At 38.9% G+C, this 25782-nt stretch overlaps 2 protein-coding genes across 4 annotated transcripts; both read right to left on the bottom strand.

Moving 5' to 3' along the window:
• Positions 1-301: 301 nt before the first annotated feature.
• apbb1 (amyloid beta (A4) precursor protein-binding, family B, member 1 (Fe65)) lies at positions 302-11188 on the bottom strand. Of its 2 annotated transcripts, none has more exons than XM_078245596.1 (14): positions 11124-11188; positions 9712-10384; positions 8143-8348; positions 8003-8062; positions 7747-7826; positions 7574-7640; positions 6321-6467; positions 5885-6012; positions 4565-4679; positions 4341-4425; positions 4164-4244; positions 3914-4029; positions 3230-3406; positions 302-2974 (listed from the first exon to the last, which is right to left on the bottom strand). In XM_078245596.1, the coding sequence occupies exons 2-14, from the start codon at positions 10355-10357 to the stop codon at positions 2819-2821; spliced, it is 2064 nt and encodes a 687-aa protein (XP_078101722.1). In that variant the 5' UTR covers positions 10358-10384; positions 11124-11188; the 3' UTR covers positions 302-2818. The 2 variants fall into 2 exon arrangements, with proteins under 2 accessions (XP_078101722.1, XP_078101721.1); XM_078245595.1 differs by having other exon boundaries at positions 11042-11183.
• Positions 11189-13118: 1930 nt separating this feature from the next.
• Positions 13119-25782, bottom strand: LOC144514585 (scaffold protein ILK). Of its 2 annotated transcripts, none has more exons than XM_078245590.1 (13): positions 25668-25782; positions 24045-24308; positions 18579-18744; positions 17372-17467; positions 17176-17272; positions 16998-17081; positions 16699-16784; positions 16470-16579; positions 16059-16186; positions 15745-15866; positions 15489-15588; positions 14733-14863; positions 13119-14592 (listed from the first exon to the last, which is right to left on the bottom strand). In XM_078245590.1, the coding sequence occupies exons 2-13, from the start codon at positions 24131-24133 to the stop codon at positions 14443-14445; spliced, it is 1359 nt and encodes a 452-aa protein (XP_078101716.1). In that variant the 5' UTR covers positions 24134-24308; positions 25668-25782; the 3' UTR covers positions 13119-14442. The 2 variants fall into 2 exon arrangements, with proteins under 2 accessions (XP_078101716.1, XP_078101717.1); XM_078245591.1 differs by having other exon boundaries at positions 24045-24258.

Here is a 25782-nt window from a genome sequence, read left to right as displayed (position 1 = left end):
TGTCAGTTCATATGGTAAAACCAGTGTCAGCAGCTTTAATACATATGCAAAAGAGCCAGGCAGGTTGTGTGTGGCTTCTTTTACATTTTAATGGAAAATCTGGGAATGGCAGGTAAAGCAATTGATAGAAAAAAGAAAAAAAAGAAGAAAAAAAAAGTATGCTTCCACAACCAGAAACCAAAGCAGACATGTTCAGGCTATAAGATCCAGACCTGCCCATGGAAACAATCTCTTCAGACCCACTTGGCTTCACACAAACAAAAACAAAAACTGTGATATTAAAAGACCACAAGATGAATGGTTATGATATGTTCACATTTATTGTGCAGTGACTTTTATATACATACATTTTATACACCTAATTTACATGAACAGAAATAAATTAATCTGCTAATGTTCTTTAGTGTTGCCACTGACTGGACACAGCAAACTTTGAAAAAGCTAAATAATTCCAAGTGACACATGAGTGACATGGCAGTAATAGGAGTCAATGCAGTCTAATTTTCATTAGTGTTATATATTACACATATAAAGAAGCAGTTGGTAAGAGTTTCAGTGTTAGTTATAACTTCTAAGACATTAAAAACATCTAACAGGAATAAATGAATGTAAGTTTGAAAAAAGGCCGTTCAATGACAGCTTTACAGCTGGAAATCTGTCACACTTCTACTCAAATAGGACTCATTTCCCATCCATATGTTTAGAACATGGATTATGTATTTTGTGGCTATATTTTATACAAGTACTAAACTTCTTTAGCACTCTTTTGAGGACACTTCTGATTTCAGCCTTCGTCTAAATGTAAAAATAATATAAAATAGGAGTGTTTTTTAAAATACAAAACATCTAGAATGATTAAAAGTTGTGAACAATTCAATGCTGATAGCAGGTAAATGACTTAATCAAAATTATTTAAAAAATGGCTTTATTTTAGACCATAGATCATTATGCACCAGTTAGACTCAAACATTTAACACAGACAGTCTCACTTTAATATCAGCATGATATAGTGGACACGTTTCATAGATGTCTTTTAAATTCAAAGTTGTATTTGTTATGCATGTCTATACATTCCTTTTCACAATATTTGTTGGAATTTAATTCTTATTTGTTGACTTGTTTTTTTTTTATCTCTGTGTAGAGCCTGAGGATATGTAGTAAGTAGCTACCAATATCTCAACGTGGCCAAACAAATGCCCTGCAGAGGTTGAAATTACCAAAGAATCTTACAAACTGCATCTTTAATAATATTAAAGATGACTATTACTATTGTGCTACATACAGTATTGATCACTGACAGACACAAAGATAAAATACAACTTGGCTAATTAGTGTTTTCTTTATCCAAAGTAAATCTAACCAACTAATGTAAATATCATCTTAATGGTGTACACTGTCATGTGTGGAAACGATAAAAACATACATTAACTGGAGCGACCGGGGCCCACACGTCAAAATGTGGCAAAGGAAAAAATACAAATGAAAACCACATTAGAAATCGTCCCTAGGTTTCCCCATATACACAGACTGTAAGTACAAACATTAAGCTGCTCTCATCTTTTCAGTCTGAAGGAACTGACAGGAAGTCTAACTTTCTACTGCGAGCTCATGATAAACACTGACACTAACTAGAGTGACATGCCTATGAAACACCAAACAACACATCAACTCCAGCCTCCTCTTACCATACAGAAACACAGAGAAAGAATTTACAGGATACATTGATGGGTCTTAAGCACTAAACTGCTGCAAGCAGCAAGAACTCTAAGCTATCCAAACATGCAGCTTGTGGTGAGTTTCTACAGTACTATTCAGTAGTTGTTGGTGGTAAACGGCTGTGTGGAAACCCAGAGTTTGTATTTTTTTTTATTTTTTTTTTATTACTATTATTTCTATCACAAGATAATGATTTTCAACATGGCTCTGTTGTTCCAATAGCCTCACACCCAATGTAGCCAGACTCTCTCATTAAAGTGAACAAATAAATCACAAAGGCAGCCGTCGTATCACCACACCATACAGGAACATCCGATTATTGCACACTAGCACTGAACTTGCAAATGTTCATGCAGAATGTATGAGGAACACACTACACTCAAATCAGTGGTTGCTCACTATGTGGCAGATGACCATACAGTTCTTTGGAAGACTAAAATACATTGTTTGGGAGGGACAGGGACATATAACTACGTGGCACACTACTGTGGCGCCATACAGCGCTTGTTTTACAATCCAAAAGGTGGTGGAAAGAGAGGTGCAATGATGTTTTAGAAAGTCAAGGTTAGGATACTTGACACCAACTGACAGCCGCTGTGTTACATGATCTTGTAGAAAAGCTAGTGTTAAAGATGATAATTGCACCAAGGACAAAAAGGAAAAAAAGACCATTTCTGTGAGAGAATCTAGCAACCTCCTTTTCAAGCAAATTCTAGCATCTGCATGTAAATATACATTACATCCATATCCGACATTCATAGCATTGTTTCTGTTAAAACACAAAAATAGTTAAGACTCACAGAAAGAATCCCAGCAAAGAAAAGAGAGATAGATGCCAGGGTTTCACCTGTTAAGAGATGGAAGTTTAAAACTGTAGTATAAAGTAACAGCCCAAAAGAAAAAGAGAGAAATAAATGCAATCTTTTCACACACATACCCCCCCCCCACAAACTACTCCACATACTAGACTAGGGACTAGACAAGTGAAACGGTCGTAAGGCCAAACTGTGGCAGAAGGATGAGAGAGGGAGAAGTGACACAGAGAAGGGGCTGTGGTGATGGACCTTGTGTGTAATGGACTGTGGATCATCTTCACTCAAACTCAAGGGGATTGGGAGCCTGACCTGTAGCTCTTAAAGCTGCCCAGCAGACTCTGCACCCCCTTCTTGACCCGTCGAGCCACAGAGTCAGCAGGAGGAGTGGGCAAACAGGAGGACAGGCTGGGCGGACGTGCATCCAAACATTTCTGGTAACGAAGCTATGAAAAGAAAACACACGCAGCATGAACGGTGTATTACAGACACTAAACTAAACTCAAACACTGGCTTGTGCCTATTAACAACGATGATTGACATTTATGCCAATTAGTTTAAACTTTGGGACACAATAAAGTGAAGTCTTGACAGAATTAAAGCTTCCTCATAAATAATTTGTAAGTCATTTATGTCTCCACCTCATCTCTACCTCTCTCCACCTGTACCGTTATCATCTCATGTATTTGTTTAGGACTCACCATGCATGCCGCCTGTACAGCCTCGCTCAGACTCGCTGCGTTGGGTTCGCACCAAAACATGTGACAGGTGTAATCTCCGGGACCCTCTGCCATGATGAAAGCAAAGGCGTGGACGTCCCTTCCCACACCCATGAAAGACAGGAAACGCACCCTGCACTCTGACAGAACCTCCTCACTCTGGGGACAGAAAAAGAAATGACAGTAAAATAATTATGTGTACTTGAAATACTTTAGATTTGCAATGTTCCATGTTATTCTCAGACCTTAAAGAATGATACATTACAATAATTAAACAGACTGAATTAATGCTGTTTAACAATATTTCTTTTAAAGATTTTCCTTTTTTGTAGTTGCAAAATTTATAAATAAAACACAAAAAACATTGCAACATTGAAGTGGTGAAAGATAAAAGACATGCTAAGCTTATTTCATCAACTCCATCTTGAAATAATATAAAGTTCCCAACCGAAAAAACAAACAGGAAAATGTAATTCCCAGTTGACACAGTTGAGTGACAGTAGGTAATGTAAACAGTGCATGCTGAAAATAATGCATGAATATTTTTACACTGAGACATACTGCTGACATTTCTGTAAAATCACATCATGATGAGACCCTTATCTAAAATCACCGGATCCCCCTTTATGAGTTCATTACACACATGTTCAGTTTGTTGTCTGTTACCTGTTTTGAAAGTATTGTGAGGGTGGCTGGTGCGATATTCACTGAGACAGGAGTCCAGACATTTTTATCTTTGCCTTTAATTGCTGCCTCAAGCGTGTCATTGATTATATCCATACCTGAAAAGTGAGAAACACACAAGCACATTAACTTTACCAAAGTCATAATTGTAATCAGGAAACAAAAAGAATACTTAAGATTTCAAGGCACAACCATTACATAAACCTTAACATATTTGAAGGGGTTTTCTTACCAACTGGCTTAGCCACAGCCTCGCAACCAAGGTAATAAACCTGGAAGCGCTGGAAGGGTTCATTTTTCGGAGCAGGAAACTCTGTAAAGAAAGAAGAGAGATTTAAGTGATCCGTTTCCACACTTTGAGTTATAAGGGTATTGAAAGTGTGAAAGGCCCTGAAGTACTTTGCGTTACCTTCAATGGGGATGGCCACAGGGTTACCCGGGTCAGAGCTGAGCCTGCTCACCCCTGGCTTGGTCGCCTTTCTCTCCATCATTATCTAAAGTCAAATAAAGTGGAAGAAAATATGTGAATTTTCAAGTAAGAAACTCATGGTTGATTATAAACTCAAGATATTGCATGGAATTCATAATGAAAAAAAAAATGAAAAAAAAAATGTAAATCCAAACATGGCTGACCTTTGAACACATCTCATGTAAGCTGGTGGCTATGTTCTTGGCAGGTGAGTCACAGCGGAAAACATGACACTTCAGAACTTGAGTCAGGTTGTCTCGAGCCACATAAGCAAAATCCCTGCAGGGGAAATCAAATGGAAAAGGCCACATTTACATGAAGGATAAATACAGTGTGTGAGTTTGAACACGTATGCTTATGAGCACATTAAGCACACACACACACACACACACACACACACACACACACACACACACACACACACACACACAACAGCACAAAACTATAATTTTATAAAATCTTAGTAATCGTTACCTTTCCCTGTAAATGATGGAAAATGCAGCATGAAAGAAAAAACACCATTGTTAGAATACAGTGAGAAGGCAGGCAGAAACAGTCAGGGTTATCTTTGTCAACAATGCTCTGAAGAATCCAGCAGAGGGCAGCAGCGTGCAATAGAAGAGCACAGAGTGCAATGTGCTTGTCATGACACATTTCTTTAGGAATGCCAAGCCTTGGAGGCGCTACATTTAAAAAGAAAAACGGGAATCGACCATTTAATGCTACAAGATAATGGCAGAACATTCAAATGAGTGAGAAAAAAGGCAGCCTGTCTTATCACAAGTCAGGAAGGATATTTGACAAACATTGCCTGAAGCTAAAATTTTATTTAACTTAAGGTGTAAATTAGCCATAATGCACCTATTATGAGAACATTCTGACAGTTGAGTTAATTGTTAACAGATACTTTTTCTAATTATGTTTTCACTGAGCACCTCCACACAAATTAAAAATGTGAGGTAGAATATGAATAAAAAAGTATTTTTTCCCTCCATGTCAAATGAAGAATATATGGTTATTCAAAACAGTACAATCATAAATAAATGATCAAACAAAGCCTTTGTGAAGAATGGCTTGTTTAAAGCAAATGTAAGAAGTTAGAGAATACAAATTAGAGCTGCAACTAACGATTACTTTCATAGTCGATTAATCTTTTTCTCGATTAATCGATTAGTTGTTTGGTCTCTAAAATGTCAGAAAATGGTGAAAAATGTGGATCAGTGTTTCCCAAACGTCCTCAAATGTCTTGTCTTGTCCACAACTCAAAGATATTTAGTTTCCTGTCCCAGAGGAGAGAAGACACTAGAACATATTCACATTTAAAGAGGCTGCGATCAGAAAAAAATTATATCGATTATCAAAATAGTTGGTGATTAATTTAAGAGTTGGCAACTAATTGATTAAACGATTAATCATTGCAGCTCCAATACAAATCAAGTGTAGTTCTGCCATCTTCAGGTTAATCTTGTACTGTGGATCCTGACCTGCCGTTGTCTCTGCCAACACCCCAAACACGGATGCTGCCAATGGGCTGAGCATGAAGCAGAGTCTGGCCCAGTGGGTCGATCAAGTTCATAGTGTCATTCTTCAGGACCATCAGCATGTCCTTACCCTGTCACAACACACACTCTCAGTATGAGCAGCCTGGCTTAAAAACATTTCAACTATCAGAATCATTTGTGGACTGCTATAAAGTTAAAAGGTAAGAAATCTATGCATGCATTAGTATACTTTCAGCTGTTACGTTTTGAGGTAGTTTGCTACAATTCCAATATGAATTTAGCCATGGAAACTTTTCTTAACAGCTAAAAAAAACCCTGCAAATGTATTCAGGCCTTCTCAATGGATGAATTAAAGTGATCACTTTCAACAGAAATTGTCATGTGTCATTGTCTGTGCGACTCAGTAAAATCCCCTCACCTCTCCCCAGATACCGGCAGTGTCATGAAGGTTGTGTTTGTGATAAGAGAGCTGCCTGATGCAGTTGTTGACAGCAACACTGCTCTTGCCAGGAACCATGTCCTCCTCAGACATCTCTACCCAGCCCAGAGAACGCACTGCAAAACACTGACAATACAAATATATGCAGCACATTAGTACAATACAGGACAGCACAGGGAAGGTGAAGAACAATTTAGTTAGGACAGGGTGGAACTCTGTGGTGTGTTGGATCCTCTACAGTTAAAAGCCCTTCTAGGGACAGGTGTTGTGAATTAGCCATGGCTATAAACACTGTGATACAGGCATCGCATTGTTCTTTGTGTAATAATCTATGTTTTTTGTATCTGTCCCTATTCAAATAAACAACACATAAATAAATACAGCAGGGGTCTTCAACATGTTTTAAGCCAAGGACCCCTTAACTGAAAGAGAGACAGAGCAGGGACCCCCTACTAGATATATTGTATTAAATGAATTTGCATAATAAACTGGGCCTACAATAATTTGTAGGGGGGCCTAAAGCCTTTATACATAACTTTTTTGCATAGAATACCAAGCTATTCAAATAGCCTAATAATTGTTGGCATGATTTTATAAATCATAATTTAATGTTAAACATGAATCCTTAGGAAACTTAACTGTATCTGTGAATGGCCTTAGTGACTTGACTATAGGCCAGTAAACAGTGGGGATTTATATTTGCTAATATATGTTCAATTCATTTTAAGACTTTCAAATTTTTTAAAACACTTAAAAAAAATTAACAATAATTTGGAGCCCCCCCTACATTGACTCTGAGGACCCACTAGGCGTCCCGGAGCCCCTGTTGAAGATCCGTGCACTACAGTATGAGTGCTGCTTATTTCCACTCTTTTACAACTCATTGAGTTGTGTTGGTTACTCCATAACTAAAAGAAAAAGTAATAATTTGGTTTTACAGCTCAACCTGCCCAAAAAAGTGTTTTTGCTTTATCAAGTTTCAACTGGAAAGAACTAATAGGTTAAGTCATACTTTATAAATCCCTGTGGAAATATTTCAGCCTTTGTATTTGATCGATCCTAAATGTTCCAGAACAGTTTACAGCCTCAGACAGTGCAGTGCCCAAGAACCAGTTCTGAGGCCAGCCTTTTGTCTCAACAGCAATGACAGTATTCTTCATACTCAATCTGGTTATGAGACCCTAATTTACTCTCAACATACTGGAGTGATCCAACATGAAACACTGATTTACCTTAGTTTCTAAATCTGTGCAGAGTGGAGCGAGCTTCTCTTCTTCCTCAGACTGGGAGCAATTGTAACTACAATGAGAGAGAGAAAGAGAGGAGGATAAGCAACAGAAACAGAATAAAAACAGGTGACAATATACTAAAAACTAACTAATCACAAAGCTTTAACAGTACATACTTCAGGTTGATGGATGCATAGCGTAGAGTTGCCCCTTCAAACTCCTTCAGACTTTGATCAGATGCAACCTCTCCCTCCTCCTGAAGACACAGCCAAGAAGAAAAACAGTTAACAATGGAAATGTTCCCTTATTCAAAGATGTTAACTTGACAGACAATCCAATCCTAAACCATTTATTGTAGCCAAAATGGGAAATGTACAAACCCATCTTTCATGTATTTCAAGTACACTAAATCACTTTCTCACCACAACTTACATTCCACAGTTCCCCTTCACCAACTCCTTCATCTGTGCTGGAAAGGTGAGCCCAGGATTCCTGGCAAATATACAACAAGATATTAGTGTCTACAGACTCACCTGCCATTTGCCTTTATCCAAGCAAAAATGTTGCCTTACTTCAGTCTCCTCACAGGGTGTAGTCTCCAGGGACATAGTCGAGGACATCATGGAGTCACCAACTTTACCCAGGGGTGAAGGAGGCTCCCACTGGGTGGTGCCTGTGGGGATGTGCCAGTAGTATGTGCCTGATGTATCTCGCACCCTCATCCATCCTGAAGGCAGGTCTGTGTCGGTCTCAAAGGCACTGGAATCCCAAAAGGACTCTGAAAGGCACGGAGCAAAGGAGAAACACACACAAACGGAAAACTGTTTAATGTCTGGTTAAAAAAGACAGGAAAAAACATAAGGACAAAACAAAGATTCTGTAAAATATGTAGTAAATAGTGAAATAGTTGATTCTTAAAAGTGGTTAGATATAGTACCTGACAATCAGATAAATTGTAATGTAAACAAAGGAATAATGATTTACAGTGGCCAGCAGTTTATCTTCTTTATAAACTTAACCAAAAACACAGCTGTCTTTTGTTGCTTCCATGCATCGGTGAGTGTTTTGACTTTAACAATATTACTAAATACTAGTATAATGCTGATGCGATTAGACTATTACTATATGTTGCTATATTTAGCTACTATAATATTACTGAATACTGATACTGGTAAAATGAGACTGCACTGGCATCACCGACCAAAATATTTGACCTGACTCACCAAAGTAACATTGCACAAAAACAGACCATGGAAATTGTCTCCAATGCATAGATGTTAGCCTTTCACCCCACTAAACCACAAGGATTATTATAATGATTATATATTAGTTGGAAGACATTAGAGATTTAGCTTTAATTTGTTCTGTGAGCAGTTAAGGACTAGAAAAACAGTATGGATACAGTTTGTTTTGTATTTCAGTCCAAAACAAACTGAAAGTCTTTAAACTGAAAGAAAATAGTGCAATTTATGAATACAACCATTTCACAAGTATGGTACAAAATAAAGAAAAAAATCAAACATGCCTGCTTTTATTATTATTTATTATTATTTTATTGCTTTACTTTAGCTCTCCCTATTTAGCATTTATAAGTAGTATATTAGCATTTGATAAATGTTTCTAACACATTATAATGAAGTTATACGCCAATATAAGGACATCTAAAGTATTTTTTAGTATTGTACAGTCAGTAATTATAACTCCTAACAAGGCACAATTGATAGTATTACTTTTTTATTATTATTGTCATTCATTAGGCCATGTTTTCCACCAGACTCCACTTATGGGTGCTCTTCACTACAGAAGGATTATAGTTCCTAAGTACATTCATAATAAACACTTACTACATTATAGTGTGTTTTAAACCTTTTAAATATTTATATACTAATAAATGCTAAAAATGGGGTTAAGTGTTGCCTGTTATCCAATCTGCAATTCATCTACTGTATGCTCAGTGTATCATTTTGAATAATAAGTGCACATACCAAAGTTTACACCATGTCTTTTCCATCTGTAATGGTATGTTGTTTCCATGCATCTTGTTGTCTGTGCAAGCTAACACCCAACCAGTCTTTTAGGCATGTCACATGTTGCACTATAACATAAATGTGTGGCTTTCAACTCCATGTACTTCCATTTACCTCTGTTGCCATTTGGAGAGCTGTCAGCTGGGTTGTCCTGAGACAGTGCAGGCCAGCTGGACTCTTCGTCATTTGGTGTCCCATTCATGTTGGAGAACAGGAGGCAGGCATTTCTCCCCACAACACTGCCCTCTCTCTGAGACTCCACGTTACTCTGTTCTTCTGCCACCACCTCTCCTCTGGTATCACCTGATGTTTCTTCTTCTTCCTCCTCTGATGTCTTTTCCTTGTCTTTATCATCTTCTTCTCTCTCTTTATCTTTCTCTTCTGTAGACTCCAGAGTGTTGATAAGTAGCGGCTCATTGAGGATGTTCTTGGACTCCTCTTGACTAAGACCAGGGGTCATTATTATTTTGGGGGACTTGGTCTGCTCCTCGTTTCCCTGTTGTTCTTCCTGAGTGCTGTTCTGGTGAGGGAAGTCATCCTTGTTCCCATTCTGGCTGATATTGCAGTTATGGTCCTGGTCCTGTTGGTTCTCTGCTACTTTCCGCAGCTGGTTCTGGCCTTCTTTGACCCACTTGGCATTGTTGCCAGTGGACTCCTGGTCGCACCAGTGACTGCTGTCATTCAGCTTGTTCTTTAGCTCTTCATCTTGTTTTTGTTTGTTCACAACATAAGGCATATCTTCATCATCACGGCCACCCATGTTAACTTTCCATGTACGTTAACAGCGCTGATGGAGGAAGAGGGTGAGATGTATTAGCATTACCGTTAGCATGCTAGCAAACAGGCAAGCAATAAACAAAATGGTGAGATTCAGAAAGAGTTTCTCATCAGTGTTCGAGAAAATGTACTGTTGCTGCTCGCTACGAATATGTTCAGAAGCGTTAACCTTGTCACCATCGCTAAAATATGCTAGTAACATTGGCAGTAAAAGCAAACTAGCTAGCAACATTTCAATCTGGAGACTGAAGTACGTTTCTTGTACGTCTATTCTGGGTTGGCCATTACTGCATTTACTTTCACTGTAGGATTTTGCTGACGAATACGAAACATACTTCAGCAGCTTCACCTTCCATTTGCCAACACGACCTACTTCTCTTTTGGCATTGAGCTCAATACAAAGCCAGTCAGGAGCTCAGTGCATCGTTTTAGATGATTGTTAACTACCATCCAGTTTTAAAAGCAGACTGCGTACTGAAATACACCGATATTAATCGGATGCCATCGCCGCAGCTGGAAATAACGGAATCCATCCGCCACCACCACCGTCGTCATCTTGGCTAGGCTAATATTAGCTTCTCGGCTAGCAAACGTTTCCAAACAGGAAAATCAAAGCAAAGCGCGGTGACAGTGATTTATCATCCTCATATTAAAATGTTTTACTTACCAGCTCCACTAAAGCCCCTGTTTTCGAAATATGCTGAACTGTGCGCGCTAACTACATATTTCCATAAATCGCGAGGGCTTACTTGGTTTCTAGGTGGTGTTTTCAGTAGGCTTGACTAGTGATGGAGGGCGAACATGCGTCACGGATTGACGTCACGGCCAGAGCTCACTGGTGCCACTCCGGCACAAAGCACGAGAGAACTTCATGAAATAAAATGAACTTTTTCAGAATGTTTTTTGGACATCCGGTGCTGCATATTTATAGCATAATCGATAAAGAATACTGTATATCTTCCGTGCCAACAGCAATATGTAAAATGTCTGATACTTGCATAGGCATGAAACCAGAGGTGGAAAGTACATTTACTAGAGTAACGTTACTTCAAGTTCGGGGTAATGAGTATTTCTATTTGATGGTAGGCTACTTTATACTTCTATACTTCATTTCAGAGATAACTATTGTACTTTTTACATCTTAAATGACTAGTTACTAAATTATTAATGAATCAACTAATATATTATTATATACTGTATAAAGCAAGTAAAATAAGCTCCACCTGTACCAGCTCCGACATTAAAGTGACACATTATCATTGTAATTCATATTCGGAAATGGGCCATTCTGTATAATGAGTACTTTTGATAGGCTACTTTAAGTAAAGTTTGATGCTAATACTTTTGTACTTTTACTTATGTAGGATTTTGAATGCAGGACTTTGACTTGTGACAGTGTTTCTGCACTGTATACTTTTAAGGTCTGAGTACTTCTTCCACTACTGCATGGAACTCTGCACCAAATGGCCACAAAATGATATGTAAATATTAATATTAAATTTTTTTCAGGTGGACTTGTGGAAAATCCTTTTCGCTTGTGTTTATCCTTTAAGAGCAGGACACTTGCATAGTTTTAGCCTTGGTGGTCTCAGCTGTTGAAATAATGAGCCAACTCTAAAGGACCATTTAACCTCTGACTCTCTGGAAAACAGCTGCAGGGCACATGGACCACAATCCTTTGGCTTTAACTATTCATTTACATTTCAAACCTTTTATTAATGACTTACACTTACATTTCAAACTGCTTATATATATATATATATATATATATATATATATATATATATAAAATAATAGCTTATGACTCAGCAGCTATAGAGATTTTTCACAACCTGGCAGCCGAAAAATAATAATACATTTTACCTTCATATCATTCGTTTAATTCTACACTCTTTCTAAAGAGTTAGTTATCAGAAAGTGGAACCAAAATATTTTACAATATTTAACATGATTTATAGACATTCATCAAAAGGGACTAAGATGTTAAAAGTTAGTTTGAAATTAATTTCTTTAAGACTGATACATACGAAATAGGAAATTAAAACACACAGATTTATGTATGAAATATTAAGCCAATATTATAAAACTTAAAACATCTAGGACTAAAATTTAAAATTTGGCAAAAACAAAAAAGTGATGCTCTACTATTTCGGTATTTTAACTGCAAACACAATGCTGATTGTGGTTTAAATTCAATTGCATCGATTACAGGGATCATTTTAATTACTTTTAAAAATGTAATGTGGAAAAGCAGATATTTACTTCTTAATCAAATAACATTTAACTAGATTTTTTTATATGAACATAGGCAAATGACAAAATATTCAATATTTCTTCCATCAAATTACTGACACACCTCTTTGTCCCCTTTAGGACATAGAGTAAGGCCACAATTATTCCTAAGTAGTACAGCTATTCCATTATCATTGTTATTCCATATTACCTTTAGTCAGTGATTGTCAGCAATTTCGGCAATAAAATGTTATATTTATATTTCCCAAAAAACATGTATGCCTTTTGTGTTGCTATGTTTTAGTTATATTAAAAGACTCAACCCTACAACAGGATCACAAAAGCACTATTCTATGTTGAATGAAATATCAGCAGGTAAAATATCATTGGCCCAATTTTGATGTTGCCTATTAATGCTGTTTCACATCACATAGAATTATTCATTTGGAAAGTTTACACTTTTCCCAAATTATCCCAACGCCTCACATTCCCACTATAAATACACATACAAGTTGTCAATATTTTCTCATTTTAATATACTTATATATATATAAATACATACATTTGTATAAGTCATTCTTGATTTTGGCTTCAAACTGTGATTCAGCACAAACAAGCAAGCTGGTGGAGGCACAGAGACGATGCAGGTAGAAGAAACAACCCATGAGATTGATATAAAGTCAGACGTAATAAACAATAAAAACAAGTGAGAAAACAATATGACAGTATGCAGGATGTCTACACCACCCCTTAATGTCCAAGTCACCTTCTGTTGGCAGATTACATAGATGCATGCCAGTATTCAACATAAAAATAACACTTGAGTTAAGCACAAAGACATCTTGAAAAGGACACTATACTCTTTGTTGAAAAGTACAGCTAACATAATTAGATCATAATAAAACTAAGCTTTTGAAGGGAAAACAATGACAATAAACTAGATTACAGTCATACATTTGAGTAATCCAGTTACATTACATCACTGCAATTAACAAGACATTCAGCAACCTTGCATTTCATTTTGAAAATAATCTACCCAAAGTTAAAATGATCAACACTGACATTTTTGCTGCACCAAAAATAAGGTTTCTATGGCCAGTTTTACATCATTTTCAAGTCAAGCTCTATACATTACGACACAGCCAAGCTGAAAGGTACAACACTGCTAAGTACTCTCACAGGCACCACTCATTCACAAACATTTTCTGAATCGTACATGTTTGAATGCTTGGTTTCAGACATTTGGCATGCTTTCCCAGTTGCATACAGTTTGTTGCTAACACAACAAACATTACGTTTTCCCCACAAGACAAGCTTTGAGTTAATATGTTATTTATTTGATTAAGAGCCACCATTATAGAGGAGCAGTTTTCTTTCAGGGTGACTTTTTAATAGTGAGCCTACTCCAGATAAGAAAAATAAGGCCTTAAATCAACTGAAGCAGTGCAGCAGACTGTCATGCTGACGTCCACAGGTTATTCAGTCTAGACGATTGAAGAAGATGGTACTCAGTCCACATGATAACAGTTTAGAAAATTAACAGTCAATATTAAGCTCCTGCGAAGACAGCATCAACAAGTCAGTGACAAAGATGAAGACACTAATAAAAACTTCATATCTCATTGAACAAAAAAAACAAACAAAAAAAAAAAAACTTAAAACAAGACTGCTGCTGAGTTCATCTCAGAAGCAGAAGCTACAGTGGCGTTGAATGCAGCAGTAGAGTAAGAGTTTAAGGCAATATTGGTAAGCACCACACCATCATATCAGAGTGATATTTAAAAGTGAGATATCCCCTAATTCAATGGTTCAGTACAGGAGGGCAGGGGAGGTTTTTCACTTGTCCTGCATTTTTTCCAGAATCGGCACAATCATGTCAAATTTAGGCCTCTTTGCTGGGTCTTCGTTCATGCATATCTTCATGAGCTTGCAAATGTGGGGCGAAATGCCGGGCGGGATTGTGGGCCTCAAACCCTCCAAGGCAACCTGAGAGCCACAACAGACAGAAGTTTAGTACTGTAGAAAAGATATTCTTGAATGCAATAAATCTATGAGTAATGGTTTGTTTTGCCTGGAGGCGTCTGCTACTCAGCAGGTAATTTAATGAGCAAAAGATAGCTGCTGACCTTCATGCCTATTTCCATGTTGGAGAGGTCAGCATACGGCACTTCTCTGGTCACCAGCTCCCACAGCAGGATAGCAAAGCTCCACATGTCTGCTGACCGACGGTTAATATCTTCTGGCTTCTTCTGCAGGGCTGGAAATCACAGAGAGCAACAAGTGAAGAGCATGCAGAGCTGAACTTCACAACAGGCCCAGCTGAGTACAAGTTAGCACATTAGATCTTCAAAGATGCATGGACTATTGGGTTGAAATGCAGAATTCTACATTTAATGCACTTCACTTGTTAAACACTCATTGCTCTCTCCATCTGTTATGTTACAGGGTTTAAATGTTACAGAGACGTCCTTGCTAAAGATAAGGCCTGTTAAAATGATTCACCTTACCAACTCTGTACATGTGTGCCTTATCAATAATAATCCTTTCTGTGCTCTCAATTTCATAGCTCACTACCCACTATACATAGACTGTATGGAGGTTGTTTCTATGGCAACAAATCTCCTGCGCCATACACTGTTCTGTAAACTTAAAACCTTTTCTGTGGATTGCCATTACTGTTTGTATCACTGCTGCAAATGTTCCCTGGCTATGTTCACATTATGCAATCAGTTTATGTTTTTAACTTGATTTTACTGTATCTCAAGGGGAAATCAGCTGTAGATTACATTTGGTTCTGAGACAGTCTAGAGTTTACTGCATCCATCATTCACGCTCATGCTTCAGCTGTCACTTTGGGCCTATGCTGTATGAGTGATGCCTACCCTCGGGGGCTACCCATGCAGGCGAGTACATCCTGCCAGGACACTGGAAGGAGAACTTGACATCTGCCATGCTGATCCTGGCTGTCATGTCTTCATCTATCTGTGGAAACGAGGAACACGGACTGAGATGTCACTTTAAAGTGTAACAGACAACACTTCCTTATTCTGCTGTTTTTCAGGCAACACAATTTCCTTAAAATCCAGTTTGTACATTTATGATCCAGGAAGCTATGCTGAAACCACAACTTCATCTTACCACGACACTCTTGCTGTTAAGATAATGGCGAGGGATCAGGGGTTCAAGTGTGTGTAAGAAGGCCATTCCACAAGCAATATCCAGGGCAAACTTCACCGCCTGCGTCTGGTCCACCACAAAGTCTGACAGCACGATGAGTGACAAATAATAACAGGTTTCAGCCACACATAACAGGATGACAGTGAAATGTCTACCGTACAAAAAGTGATGGGCAGCTTAATGACAAATACGTAAGTGCAATAAATCACAAATCCCTGCAAACCACCAAAAATGGTGACAAGTACGGACTTTGTGACCGGAGTAGAAGTACTCACTGGTGCCTTCATGCAGCACGTTGTAGAGGGAGCCATAAGGCATCCAGTGTGTGATGATGATGGGGTGAGGGGCGGGAGGAGACTGACATGCTCCCAACATGGGTAGGACATTCGGGTGGGAAAATATCCTGGGATGGAGCCCAAGAGGGAGGGACAGGGGAAGGAGAGAGAGACAGAGAGAGAGAGAGAGAGACAGACAGACAGAGAGACAGAGACAGTGACAGAGAGAGATACACAGAGACAGACGCAAACCCACAGAGGATTTGACAAAAACAGACAGCTTGTGTTAGATGCAAACACCCCAAAAAAAGAATACATAAAGTTTGGTTCAACACAATGCAAAAAGACAGATGAGTGACCATACCAGCACAGAACATAGAGGCTGTAGAAAATTCAAGATTAAATAATAACCTGAGTTTGGGATATTCCTCATTGAAGTCTCTGCTTTTCCTTGTGGTCCAGTCACGAACTTTCAGCACCTTAACAACAATCTCATTTCCTTGCCAGCGCCCTTGCCACAGCTACAGACAAAAATTAGATATAGAAAAGTTGGAATGAATGACAGGTACCTTTGCATGACCATTCAGAATGATACAATAATAATAATAAATAATAATGATTAGAATAAGATCAGAAGTACCTCTCCAGACTGGTTCTCGTTTACTTTAGCCAGGAGAGAGAGCTGTTTGTAGTCAATGCCTGCATGTTTGTTCAAAGTGCCATTGCCTAAAAAACACAAGATGGAGTTCAGATAAAAGCCCCATTACTCATTACACAACACTATACAGACGAAAAAGGGATGGAAATTTCAAACACCACGTTTGGATTGGTTTGGAAGCCAGCAAGGAACATTTTTCTCCTTTCATGCAGCACTATGAGCAAACCGACGGATGGAAACTGGTCAACTTATAAACTGGTTTATGTGTGTGTGGGACTTACGGGGTCGAGTTCTGGTGGTGCCTTTCCAGAACGTGTCCTTAAAGGGAATTTTAGTCAAGTTCTGTCCGCTTTTTTCAGCTTTTTCTGGATGATGAAGAGATAGCGTGTAATGAGAAAAGTGAAAACTGAGACTATCAAAACAAGAATTTGAACCTGTTGGAATAGGGAGTCAGGATACCTCTGAGGAGTTCACGCAGGTGGGGTTTGCCTTTGTCCAGCGGAGTTTCCCCATATTTGTTACAGATGCTCACCTGAGCCCCATTCATCACGAGGTCCTGAGTTAAAAGGACAGATTGGTGTCAGCAATCATGATGGGAATTACACATGAAAAACAGACAAGTCTCAGCTTTAATACCACCAGGGGGCGCACAAACCTCAGCCACTTGGTCTTGGCCCCAGAAGCAGGCGTAATGCAGTGGTGTGTTCCCGTGTTCATTGGCTGCGTTAGTGTCTGCTTTGCACTGGATCAGCTGAAAGAGAAGCAGAATTATATGCAAAACAAGGCTGATCATATCTTTGTTTGGGCTGTATACAGGGATGAGTGTTAATGCTGCCAACAAAAATCATGGAAGTTCGTCTTGCCAGTGGGCACATACCAGAGGTATTGAGACATGCCTAACATTAAACTCAATAGCTGTCTGGCACCAATTCTAAATCAGACACCCTGGAGGCCTCACATTATGGAATACGATACAAGAGATCCTCATAATTTTTTCTGAGACTAAAGTTAATGTCTTTAAACAAATACAATAGACTGACAGGTCACTTTATGTTGTTCTATTTAACCAACCAGATCTGCTGTTCAACAAAACCTACTATAATAATGTTGCAGCCTCGTGGAGCTCCACACAGGGCACTGCATGTTGCATCTCCACAAGCAAACCAGTGGATTACAAAGCCTTTAAACAGGACATCTTAAAAGGAATCCTGCAGGTGATTTATGCTGCATAGGACTCAGATCAGTGAATGGATCCCCGTATTGTTGACTGAATTGCAGCTATGGATTGTGATGTATTTGTCCTATAGTCGTACCCCTTTATGGTATCTTAGAAAAATAAGCAAGTGGGCAAACTGACTGTCCCTTGTATTTCATACAACAAATAGCTTGTTAAAAAGTGTAGTAGTGAGCAGGTCTTATAATCACACTTGCCGCCAATGAAACGTTAAAATCTTCCTCAACACTAACAAATTACTAAGCCTCCATCAGCCCTTCCTTCAGTTTAAAGTTGCTTATGGTGGAACTGCAAGAACAGACAAGACCTTTGTATATAATTGCTGTTCGGGTGACATCATTTTAGGTTTCATAATATCCTGTGTTTATGAAGCAAACTTGAAGAGACACATCATCATTTTAGCTGGTGAGATTTTAACACCTGTGTGCAAAGGAGAGATTAGTGTCGGTTTAACATTTTAACATTAACATTTTATTCTGACAAATAGACCACAGAGAGAGTAGGTCATGTTACAATGGCAGGGCGGTAGCTCCTATATTGATAATCATCAGTAAGAGTTACAGGATGACACCAAAGTAACCAGGTAGGAACCTTTCCCAGCATGCTCCAGTGTTTACATGAACCCTACCTTTCCCACGATGTCACGATGTCCATGGCTGGAGGCCAGGTGCAGAGGCGTGTCGTCTCCACGATTCATGACGTTGATGCGAGCCCCTCTCATAATGAGCATGTCCACCACGCTGGAGCGACCCTCCCTGCATGCCCAATGAAGGGGGCTGAAGCCGTGGTCATCTCTACAACCAGGGAGAATTCATATTCAACACGGGTTTCACGAAAACCTTCAGCACTGCAAGGACTTCAAATAACTGCAGGACAGGCAGAAAAGGTTGCTAAGTATGACTGGCGGGACTGCGAGAAACTAGTATACCAGCAGCTTCAGTCCCTCGACTATCCACATTAAGTTTTTTCCTGCAAACAACTGTGTGGTAGAACAGTGTAACAGACTGGGACTGTTTTTGGAGCATGTGTTTTACTTTGACAATCAAAATATCACTTGCACTCCAGAAAGAAAAATGGGTGGTCAAATTGAAATATATAGATCAGTTAAAATGATATCTTGTTATGACCTAATGCACTGCATACAGATTCTGAGTGCCTTTAAGAATGCCTCAGTTCATGTTAAAAAATACACTCAGACTGCATTAGGTGTACCTAATAAACTGGCAACTAATACAACAGTCATGCAATATCCTACCTTCATTAGGCCATGACCCCATTTATGTCAATAAGGATAGACTAATTAATAGAAACACCTCTCAGACCCTAGATAAAGTTGAACAGCAGTGCAAACTACAGCCACTACAATGATCATCAAGTTAAATCAACACCTCTCTGTTTCAGGAAGGTAGGGTGTACTGCAGGATTGTTGGATGAGATGTAGACTGTATTTGTTTTAGCTAGTTGTACCTTATAAACTGGCATCTGATTGTATTTATCTGACACTACAGCATTATGTTATTTTAGGCAACATAATGAGGAATTATTTGTTCATTTGTACTTCTGTCATCTTCCTCAGAAAAAGGAAGCTGAAGCAACTCAGACTGAAACAACAGCAAATAGGCCTCCAGTGCAGATCATTCCTCTTTGTCTCAGTGACACTGGCAGCGACACATGTAGGACAGCGGCCTGGATTACATGGCAGACTGACTGATGGCGTAACCTCCTCAGAGAAAAAAAAGAGATAAAGACAGAGAGATAAAGAAACAGTAAGCGCTGAGTGACAGAGCGTCAATCAGGAAAAGAAACAAAACACTAGGCAGAGTGCTGCAGTCCTTATAAGGCCCAGTGAGACTTCCTTCAGCAGCGCTGTATACACTCCAGCTGCAGTGTGTGATCGTGTCATTCTTCATTTCTCTGCCCTCTCCGCCTGGCTGTGGTCTCATACTAAGTTTCCCTCAACTAAGTCTCCCTCATCTGAGTCTCACAACTCCCTATTCCTCTCATTCAGATCATCCTCTCCCTCTCAGTTTCACTGAAAGAGCTGGACTTAACTGATGATATATTCCACTTTCAATACACTTTTCTTTGTGGGCTTTATTGTCTGTGCCGAGACACAGCACAATCCTCCAGTTATTAAAGTTATGCACTTGCTCTGAAATTATGAGCAGGCAGACAGCATAATAATGTGATCTGAGAACTGAGGGAGTATTATGAATGTACAGGAATCTGAACCCTGTGCCCCCCCGCATCAATTCCCTGACTTGTATTCACACATCCTGCAGAGCTCTGCTCAAAACAGCATCAACAGCCCCACAGAGACCCACAACACACATCTATCTGTGCATCTGGGTGACCTGCTGCAGTCACACCAGATCTGCTCTGCGTGCCATTTCCTCTCAGACCAAAAGACCAAAATCCTAAAAACTAATTAGCCTAAGTTTATGAGAAGAAAACGCCCCAAAGACTCACTTTTTCTGTGTTAAGTTTGAGCCTGTTTAGGAAAGAAGGAAGAGTTCTGAATTTAATGGCTCTATTCTTTAGAAGTGAGAGTGCACTCATAAACAAATTACCATACTGCTTATCTGAATGACCTTCGATTCACTATTTGCAAATAACTAGAGCTGAAACTAGTAGTCGAGACATCGGTTAGTCAATCGGCATTAAATCAAACTGAAATTAATTTCATAGTTGATTAATAGTTGAAGTCATTATCTCTCTGGGTCGAGCTTTTACAATGTAAGGATTTGATGCCTTTCACTATTTTATATCACTGTTATCTGACTATTATAATACTATAACCAGTTTTGGTGTGTTGGTTGGACTAAATAACACATTTGAAGATGTCATCTTAGACTCTGGGAAGCTCTAATGATTCCTTCACAATCTGACATTTTCTAGCTCAATCGATTGATAAAGAAAATAATCGGCACATTAATCAACAATCATTAGTTGCATCTGCTATTAAAAAGATAATATAGACCAAAAAGACATCACTATTTTTCTAATTTTTTCTTCTTGTGTATTCATATCTTGAGAGAAAAGATGTAATATCACAATGCTTATTGCAAATGACAAAAATGGTGCATTATTTTTTTCTGATATCATTCATGATGATCATTTATTATAAAAAAAAAAAAAAAAAAAATCCCTCAATCCACATACAACTGCTGAAAATGCACTACTTACACATCAAGTGAGGCTCAGGCCTCCGGTTTCTGTGTGTGTATTTCTATTCATGGGCACTTTTTATAGGATAGATTTTCCCTTTAAGCTAGCTTCATCCCCACAACCCCAAGGCACTTGAGTGCCAGGGTTTTCTCCTGCTCACCCCCTCCACACTGGCTGCAGTAATTTATTTCAGGCACTTCCACCTGCCAACAGCGCTCAGTTTGGCAGAGGGAAAAGCTAGAGGAAGAGCCCCTGTCTCTACCCTCTATGTCTCTGCCCCGACATCCCCACCAGGTCATATAACCAGCCTCAGAGGAGGGACAACTACATTCACAGAAACACCTAACAAATGAAAAGAACAACAATGCAACAATGTTTTGACATTGGAGAAACTTAACTTTGTTATATATTTATATTTATTGGAATCGTTTAGAGGATTTGGTTTCAAATCCGATCATCGCTTCCCAATTTAACATGCGCAAGTTCTGGTTTCCATAGCGACCAGGCGCTTGTTGTGATGCAGCCTTGGCGCTCAGTAAGCAGCGCTCTAGTCTGGCTTTATTTTAGGTTGAAAAAGCTGTAAAACTGCAAACCATCATTGAATCAAAATAAAACGTTCCTCTTATTTGTGAAAATAGACATGTGACCCGTTTCATCTCCACCCCTCAAAGAATCGAGATTCGATAAGAACCGGAATCGAAAGGAAGAATTGCAATTGGAATCAGATTTGTTAAAATCCAAATGATGCCCAACCCTAAGTATCGAATCAGACTCCACTTCACACATATATATATATTTCTATATATTGTAAACATTTAGGATAATTTGTTTCAAACTTTGCAATTAACTCGTGTAAACTTGGAGGAAATGTTGAAGGGAAATGAGTGGAGCAATCTAATACCACTGGGAGACGAATACCGGAAACACATAAGTGGAGGAGGGGAAGCTGATGTGCTCTGCTATGGCTTACTGTGCATTTCTCTTTTGAAACAAATTCACTATTACATGCCCCCCCTCCCGCACACAGATCCTCTGTCTCGTCATGCATACCTCTTCCAGTCATGCCCTACTACAATAATGTCTCCCCCCTCTCTCTCTCAGTTTTGGTAGGTGGTGGAGGGTTCCCTCGAGGCCTGTGTGTTATTCCTTGTAAGGAGATTCAGCATTCCACTACTACTCAGAGTTACATCAGTGTAAACACACTGTCATCGAGGAGCACAGCAACATTTACAGTGAGGATCTGATAGGCTGAGATATAGGGAGTTTACTGAAATATAAGGGAAGAATTACAAGTTCTGTCGGGAAATGAAAGGGCAAGAATAAATGGGTTTCCACCACTGGTGGAGATATATCAACCGGAAAAGGGAATTTGACATGCAATCAGCTAATGGAGTCACATGTAGGGAACACATGGATCCACACTGGCTTAATGCAATCAAACCATCTAAACAATGGGAAAATTAAATAAAAGAAAAGTAAAAACAAAAGCAAACACAAAGTCAATACAGACATCAATACAAATCTCTCTTAATTTCGACACAAATGGTTAAGTTTAAAAAGGAAAAAGGGACACAAAAATGCTCCAAAAAAAGACTAAAAGACTATTTGCACAAATCATGACACTGACCAAATGACAACCATTTACTCTTTCCAGCCAAAATTAAAATGAACCAAGAGACATCCGAGTGCCTCAGAAGGCAAAAACAACAACAATCCCATGTTTTCATATCTTGTCCTATTATTATCACATTATGACTTAGTTAGACTACCTAGTTCACTTCTGGATGTTATCGCCTCTTAAACAAAACCATGAATAATTTTCTTAGCCATTGTTACATATGAGATTAGAGGGTAAGTGCATTACTAACTTTTGCAACAGTAATCAAAGAAAATAAAAAGGCAACGACTGGTTTCTTTGAAACTTAAGAAACTTGGCAACACTGTCCTTTGCAAGCAAATCATTGTTGGTGTAAAAAACAATCCAACTACTTAGTAACGTGCTCACTGCTTAAACCTTCTTACCATAAATGTACTAAAACAGTGAAAAAGGTACACAGTCATCATAATTAAATTGATTAATTCATTCTCTCTTTGCTTGCTCTGAAAACAAATACCGGTAGTCTTAATCTAGGACAGAGGAGTCACAAAAGGAAGCTTTCCAAGTGGCCAACACTGCTTGCCTAGCAAGCTCTGCCAAGTTGTTTCTTTACAGTCAGATGGGGATACAGAAGCAGCTCAGGACTGACCGATGATCTGTAACTATCAGACAGATATTTTGTATAATAAACATGTCAAATCTTACAGAAGCCTGCGGTATTCTGTGCACTCTTCTTTTTAAATTTCTGTAAGGCCTAAATTCAATTGTAGCAACTTGTGACACAGCAGGTTTCCTGTCCAACATCACACTCTTGAATTTCTCTACTCTGGCATTCTGGACATCAACATGTGCCCACAAGGAAATGGGTTCAATCGCAGGCCACGATCTCGCAAGGGACGGAAAAGGCGGGCTCTCAGCCTGCACCAGAAATTGGAACATTTAAAGTAAGCAATGACGCTGCAGTGTAACTGAAATTTCCTTGAGATTCTGATTCATGTTGTGGCAAGTCTCATGCAGATTAAGAACAGTTGTGCAAAAGTTATCATTGAAAAATATAGATACAGGAGAGAGGAGCCCCTATGAGTGCCTTGCATCAAAAAGTGCCTTTTTTTACACCTTTACCCACCCTGTTAAAACACATCCTTAATGACAATGAGCACCTGCTGGATATGAGTTTATCAGTTGTGCTTAGGGGCGTATACTACTTTGATATTGCATTAAATAGATCAAGTAAACTTTCATGTAGCCATAGACAGAAGTGAGTTGTGAATTCTGGATACCATTAACATCCTGACAAAAAAATCCAATAATAAATAAACCTGGACTCACCCTTGATTGAGGTCATTCTCTGTATTGTCCAACCATAAGCGAACTGCCACTGCATTGCCTTCCCGGCACTGTGTGAAGATATCATCCATTTTGGCTGGTGTATTCTCCTTCTCTTAAGGTGCACCCGTGGGAGTAGATGCAGAAGTGAACTGGGACAGATGAGAGAGGCGACCCGAGGGGTTCAGCAGGGTCCTGGCCAGCATCAGTCCCTCATCTGGGATAATGAGGGACACAATCAGAGAAGCTCATCCACTCACAGCAATCCTAAAAAAAGGGGACATAAAAGGGGAAGATGCTTTCTTAATACGTTTCAATCATTTTAATCTCTATTCCAGATGATAAACCCATTCTCATTTGATCCTGTTGTACAAACGTGCTTTTATTTTTTGATTGTTTTTGTTTTTCTATCTGTCCCTGGCACTTTGGGTCAAGAAAAGCACTTTACAAATAAAATGTGTTATTATATTATATTAATATTAAACCTAAAAAGAAGAAAGCCATGCAACCAAGAAACCTTGAGGTGAGTAATCTTACCCACCCATAATACTGGGTGGGTGTGAAGTTTAGGGCATTGTGACTCACAACATGGTTGTGACTAGCACCATGTACACCATGCTAGATAAACATCTTTATCCTGTGTCATGCCAACTTCTTTACTTATTATTTTAATTGGTGCTGACAGGAGTTAATTGACAGAAATTAATCTGTAACTATTTTGACAATGGAAAAGTTGTTTAAGACATGTATCAGACAAAAATGAATGAATGCATCTCAATTGTGAGGATTTACTGCTTTTCTCTGTCTGAATATTTGGGTTTTGGGCCATTGATAGGACAAAATAAGCAATATGAAGATGTCAGTCCTAAATTTCTGATGGACATTTTTAATCAACACAATGCATACAGGGAGATAATGTAGTGTGAATGAAATATTTCCTCATATATCACACAGCATAAAAACATAATTGCAAGACATTACTGTCAGATTGTGACAGGGTTAACAAAAGGTGGCATGAAACTAGCTGGGATTACAATTGTTAACTTTCATGCACAATCATTTTGAATAAAGAAATAACGTTACAGTTCAAACTGGATGTTTGAATAAGAACACTCAAACTTAAAAAGGTACAACGTTAGTGGATGATAACACAACTATATTTGGGTTCAATTTAACATGCCTTTAACCCTTTGAGGTTGACTCTGTGATTTAGTGGGATCTGTAGCAACAAGCTGGCGTCACAGTAATGAGTTGACCGTTAACAATCCTCTGCCTTTGCAGCAGTCTGACTAGCTGCACTGCTATCTAGCTAACACAGAGGAATAGCTAATTGAAGTTAGCTGGATATCCCTTCAGCTCCTGTCAGTACCGCCGTTTGCTTTCATTACACTCGATCAAACTACAAGAGACTAGATTAGTTTAACACATTAGCTAGCATCCGCTGGTTGGCAAAATGAGACACAGGCTAACAAGCTAACGTTAACCAACTAACGTTATTCTGACGCAGACTGTCTCCGTTTCTCTCATTTGACGCTGACTTGACTGAGATGAACACTAAACAATATAAAGCGGTGGTTTAAACAGTCCAAACCAATACTAACTTTGCCTCCAAGACGATAAACTTACCGGGAATATTCGCCTGTTGCGCTGTAATGCGGTTAGAAGTTATTAGCAGCGTTATGTTGTCTCCAGTAGATTGAATGCTGTGGGACGTCCACACCCTCACCGCCGCCGTACGTAC

Source organism: Sander vitreus, chromosome 3, assembly GCF_031162955.1.
Source record: "Sander vitreus isolate 19-12246 chromosome 3, sanVit1, whole genome shotgun sequence".
Taxonomy (NCBI): Eukaryota; Metazoa; Chordata; class Actinopteri; order Perciformes; family Percidae; genus Sander; species Sander vitreus.
Note: the sequence above shows the minus strand (reverse complement) of the source record. Positions and strands in the feature narration are given on the sequence as shown.